Source organism: Sesamum indicum, linkage group LG6 (assembly GCF_000512975.1).
Source record: "Sesamum indicum cultivar Zhongzhi No. 13 linkage group LG6, S_indicum_v1.0, whole genome shotgun sequence".
Taxonomy (NCBI): Eukaryota; Viridiplantae; Streptophyta; class Magnoliopsida; order Lamiales; family Pedaliaceae; genus Sesamum; species Sesamum indicum.
Window position 1 is genome coordinate 10,030,789 of NC_026150.1, and position 6,221 is coordinate 10,037,009.

The 6,221-nt window shown below is 36.1% G+C and overlaps 1 protein-coding gene across 1 annotated transcript; it reads right to left on the minus strand.

Moving 5' to 3' along the window:
• LOC105164284 (monocopper oxidase-like protein SKU5) lies at nucleotides 1,349-5,704 on the minus strand. Its single transcript, XM_011082902.2, has 9 exons — nucleotides 5,317-5,704; nucleotides 4,870-4,979; nucleotides 4,511-4,781; nucleotides 4,281-4,419; nucleotides 3,125-3,491; nucleotides 2,620-2,985; nucleotides 2,439-2,517; nucleotides 1,832-2,031; nucleotides 1,349-1,741 (listed from the first exon to the last, which is right to left on the minus strand). The coding sequence occupies exons 1-9, from the start codon at nucleotides 5,455-5,457 to the stop codon at nucleotides 1,636-1,638; spliced, it is 1,779 nt and encodes a 592-aa protein (XP_011081204.1). The 5' UTR covers nucleotides 5,458-5,704; the 3' UTR covers nucleotides 1,349-1,635.

The window sequence follows — 6,221 nt, forward strand, 5'->3', positions numbered from 1 at the left end:
CTCACCTCCGATTTCGTTAGTCTTTGCATCGTCACAAGTAACAGCAAATCATTTGTATTCCGGTAACAGTGTTTCAAATGATCCAACGGCTTATAGTCTATTTGATTATATTTCTTTGGGTGGCATGATATTATGCGAACGTTTACAAAAATTTTGTAGCTATCATTATACTGTTTTTTTCTGAAATTTAGTATAATTATATGTAATTTTTTTGTGGTATAAGAAATTAAATTTAGTATTTTTAATATTTTTTTCGTTTGATAAATAAATCTCTTAATTAATCAAGATTTGTTAAATTTTACTAATATTAACAAAAAAATTGTATGAAAAAATATATTTTTTGATTAATTTATTACTGACTTATTTCATGTCAAACAAACCTTTTTTTTAAATCCAATTACGCTTATACATTTTCACTCGCTAATACATATGAGGATGTATATATTCACTCTTTATAATAAGGGTAGTTTGATTAGAAAATATTTGTTTGACCTATAATAAGTCAATCGAAGTTAAATATGGCTTTTCATTCGATATTTTTGCTAATGTTTGCAAATTCGATTAGTTTTGACAAATGGAGGATCTATTCGTTAGACTGAAACAAACACTACGGATACTAAATATAATTTCTCAACTTACAAAGAATTTATGTGTAATTACATTAAATTTCAAAAAGGACGGAGTAATTATCCTAATTTTATATAACCAATTCAAAATAGAGTGTTCAATTTCCATTAGATCTCAAGGGTTTGAACTTCACATCTAGAACTCATCAATTTCCGTGGACCTTCATCACATAATACTTGATCACTGAAAGTTGGGCTCCACTTACTAATATGTTGACGGAGTTACATTGACTAAATTTAGAACTATTTCAATGATTTTCGACACGATAAATTTTCCGCGACAATTAGATTCTCTTAATTGAAATAAGTGCAAAAAATTCATCCTAACCCTACTTTTTATTCATAATAAAAGGAATTACTTGATAAAAATATGATTATATAATACAATAAAATATCAGAATGACCATGCATGATCTACTGGTTCATAATGCACTTAGGTGCATGATATTGTATATTAACTTGGATTAGTTAAATCATTTGTAATAGGAATTTTTAACTCAAATCTTATTCCATCAAATCAGAATCATACGACAAGTATATTATACTTACTGACTGATACAATAACACTTGTAATGGGATCTAAAGAATTTGGCTGAAGTTGACATCGCGACGACTATTTAGTCCAGTGCTCGATTCGTTATACAGATGCATGTCATGCCAACTGTTAAATGGCAATGGGAAAACATACAAACGCAAAAAATCAAGCAAATCAGCAACTCAACTTCTGCAGAAGCTAAGAACAAGTTAAGCTGTATGAAAATTGATGAATCGTCGACATTACATCAAGTTAAAGTGATGAAAGAATGATGATTGAATCCGGATAACTTAAAGACAAGGAGACCGGGAGCATTACTACAGCCGGATAAGGGGGGGAAAAATAGACGTCGGCTAAAATGACTAAAGATTCATATCAACAAATACTACAATTACACACCCTAAAAATCTTCTCACAACAGCAATCATCTCCCGCATAGTACACAACACAATCCAGCCATCGCTGACATATTTATCAACCGAAGATGGAAAACAGAGCAGATAACATGAGTACGAGACCGACCAAAAAGTTCTGCCTGCTGCTGCCTCTGACCGACGTTGCAAAAGATATGTGCTGTGGCCTAAAAGTGGAAAACGAGCAAAGGTAAGAAACTGTAGCAAAGAAGAAATTTAAAATGCAGATTTTAGGAGACGATGGTTGAGGGGCATACTTTTGCAATCTGCTTAGTGCACCACAGAAGAGGGCGTTGTCTGGTATTGGGAACTCTGTTTTGTTATTGGGCTCTGGATTGATGACCCTGACGTACGTTTCTTGGCCTAGGTACCATGAGTCGAGGTTTTCTGTTCTCAGGTTCCAAACTCCGACATTGTCCAGGGATATCAGGATTGCTGTCCACGCTCCAGGATAAACCTAAATAACATGAGCAAAAGAATGAGACCATTGTGTCTAACGTCAACAGAAAGTAGGATGTCTTGGTTGTGTTTTAATGTAAGTGAAATTCAGATCATCGTGTCATAAATATTAGCATCAAAACCAAAATCTCTGGTATATAAGATTTGTCTAAGCAACAAGCATATTAAACTTTAGGAAAACGGCAGGCTCTTTATTAAGTTAATTGGCGCAACAACACAGAATAGTTACTTCACCTCACAGACCAAAGAAGAATCAGCTCATCCTTATATAATCAACCGAGAAGTGCAGCATAACGTACTTAGATGCATAGGACAATTGTCTAACTTGTATTTATAAGAAGTTGCATGTAATCATATATATATATATATATATATATATCAAGAACAAAGTTCAACACGGCATACCTGTGCTGTAGTTCGGGCAATTCCGTCCCACTTATTGTATGTGCCCCTGCTGTTCTCTGTCCACTCACCATAATCCATACTGTAATTAAAAAACCCGAGATTAAGTCAATTTCATGCATAACATGTCTTGTTTAAATACTACCTATGTCGAGTAGTAAGTGAGAAGGGAGATTTACAGTACCCAACCACAAAAAAGGCATATCCGCTCATGTGATATGTTTGGACCTTGGTGTCATTGTTCTGCAATATCACTTCCATAAATCCCCTATAAGTACCATTGATGATTGATGTTTCCATCCGAGGTGGTCCGGTAAGTGGCCTAGTTGGGAAGTCAAGCTTGTATGCTCCCTTCACTTTATATTGGTCCGCAAGCCTGATTGGTGTTGAAGGATTGACAAAGGAAATCCCACTAAGTGTAGTTCGCCGTTTCCCATCAATTGTCACCGGAGGCTTGTTTCTGAGCACATACACCTCAGTCACGTTAATTGAACCGTATCTGAAAGAACCTTGAGGATTCGGACGAGCGCCACTAGCAGTCACGTTCCACCTGCATAACAGATCACACCGAGATCACTTACAAAGACAACTAAAAAGAGGCAATAGACCTAGTTTCATTATAACAATTCTCGGAGCAAATGAGTTAATAGAGTTTAGGTTATGAACATAGAGAAACTCAGCAAGCTCACCTGATGGATCTCGCCTGGTTCATTGAGTAGGTCTTATCAAATTGGTCTTGTGGTGGGTCGGGAAGGGGACCAGATGCCTTCCCTTTTGAGTTCGTATAGTGCAAGATACCAACACCAGTGACTCTCCGCCATGTGGTTTCGTTGACGAATCTGGCACTTGCAACAATGTAGTAATCGCTGCTTGCGTTTTGATCCATGGTCACCAAAAAGGAGTACGTTTGCCCAACATGAATATCTAGACTAGTATAGTTCTGTTGTACTGTATATGAACCCTCCGTTTCAGCTAGAAGCAAGTTATGGTTCTGAATTCTGAAGTTCAAACTAGTTGAAATTCCAACATTGCTCACGCGAAGGCGATATGTCTTGCCTGTGGGAACAACATTGTATTAGCTATTTCAAATGAAAGGTAGGAACAAAAGTGCACATATTTTTTCATTTAAGCACGTGCCCAAATGACAATAAGAATTCCAACGTTTGCAGGATGCTGCATATAAATGCGTCCATGGCAATCACTCTAACTGGTCTTCTCTAATTGCTTTTCTTAAAAGATGAACCAACAAAATGATACATACTACATTGTTTTGCATATATTACATAAAAACATATTTAAGAAAAGGAAGAAGTAGTACATGGATTCCGATAAATGTTACTCATTTACAATACAATTTCATCATGACCCTGAAACCATTGGAGACTTCAAAAAATCATATTGAAGCATAGATATGCTCATTAGCTACTTAAAAAAGTACATCTGTTTCATTGTCAAGGAGCAGCCTGATATGTTAGTAAAGCTTTGTAGCAGAGTTTTTCATTATCACATTAAACTCATCCAATATAACGAAAAGTTGGATGTTATCATTACTTTGGAATCTATCTTCACATCTGAGTGATGCTTGGTGCTTCTTTGGTAGACAAGGATTTTATAGACACTAAAGATGAATGCAATCAGATTCCAATATAATTAACATATTACAAAAACTAAGACAACTACAACTTGTCAACTGAACTTAAATCTCAATTAAAGCACAACTTCGCTCAATTCTGTTTACAGTGTAAAGGGGACTAAGAGGCAAGAAAATTAACAATGTCGATGTAATTCTAACATAAATATGCACAAACAAATGGCAGAAAGATAATAACAACTTATATCACTGACCTGGGTGGACAGTAATTGTTTCGTAATCAATGTTGTCTGGAACAAGAGTGTCATTGTACCTATAAGGCCCTTTACCATTAATCAGAACCCCGTCTGGCATCCCAAGATCTTTCCCAGCATTAAGAGTTTTCCTCAATGCCTAAAATTGAACCAAAAAACCATCTATCGTTAATGAGTTTCAACACAACTTCCTGAACACCAATAATCTCATGACTGCTGTGATCACTTACCGTGTGATTCTGAGTGTACCAGTCTCCTATTACAATTGTGATATCCCCATAAGGGGTGTCAAAAGGAATGGGAATAATCGCTCGATTGTTCACGATGATACTGCCAAAACCACCTGAAGCCCTCTGGAAATTGAGTGAAGGGAAGTAAAAGAAGCTCCCAATCTGATCCTTAACCTGAAACTGGTAAGTCCAATTCCACTTTGGAGGGATGGGACAATTTGTGCCAGGAAGCCCATCTTGCCATGAACTCCTCCTCTGCTGTATACCAGACCTGACTCATTCACTCACAAACCTTTTATCAGCATTTCAAAAATGACAACCAAATTTAAAGCAAAAAAATTACTCAAGCAATACATTACCAATGGATTAAGAGCCCTTCATCTAATTTGTTCCTCACATTGACAACAACATTGTTATTAGTGGTCACATTAAGAGTGGGACCTGGAAACTTGCCATTTATAGCAATCACCTGCAGCAACAAAGCATTTCAGTTCAAGAATCTTGAAACCCTTAATCCCATCACTCCAATCCAACTAAACTTCCATTAATGAGCACAAAAGCATGAATCTTTGAACCACATTTTCAAATAAATTTGAAATCTTTAAACCCCATCTCCAGATCTGAAGCTCAAGCTTCGAACTCTCAGAAATGTAAACCCTACCCATCACCAATAACTAAATCTCAAGCAGGCCCACATCACCAAACGAGAAAACATAACGGAATTCAAGAATCCCCACACCAAAAATTTGGATAACAAATGCAGAAACGAAGCAAACAACAAAAACCAGATTCATCAAAAAGCACACCTGCTGAGGAACACCAAGAGGAGAAGCAGTGATGTAAGAGACAACAAACTCATAGTTCACAAAAGGGTCTTCAGCAAAAGACAAGCCCAGCAGCAAGCAAATGTGGATAGCCAAGACCGAGAGAAAGCTACAGCCAGCCATAACTACTTCAGATCAAGATTCCTCTAAAGATTAGCAGCAGACTATCTTCAAAGCCAAAGAAGCAACTTTTCTCTTGCTTTTAGCAGTGTTTTACATTATCAACTTGAGGAGAAAGAGAGAGAGAAAGAGACGAAGAAAGTAAGAGAATGAGACAGCAATGGCTGGTGTAGTGTGCGAGTATGTGTGTGTGTGTTAGAAAAGAGTAGAGAGAAACGGCTATATTTACTCGTTTTATTAGTGAGTGTGTGTGTGTGTGTGTGTGGGGTGTGGTTCAAAGGTGTGGGGGGTTGGAGGGATTGTGTATGCTTTTGTCGGTCTTGAGTTGCCAATTGGACAATGACTCATTCGGCCATATCACATATGACTTTGAGCATGCAACTACAACAAACCAAATTATTATTCACTTTTTTCTTTTTCTTGGGGGCAAATTTGAATTATTAAATATAATAAAATTAATTTTATTTTATTATTTTATTATTTTATCTAGCAAATTATATTGATACCCCGTGAGTTTACGTCTAAATACACCAATACCTCATACTCTTACAAAAGTACAGATATCGGAGATTGTATTGTATAAGTGTAATGTGCCTCAAAAGATATTTATGTAAACTTTTATTTATGAATAGAAAATATACTTATAATTACAACTGTAAGCTCAAGAAGTGCACTTGTGATTTTACTTGACAAGACACAAAAATTTATTATAAAAGACTTGCCGTTGTAGCATGTTGTTCCAATATGTGTATAATAAATAATTCATC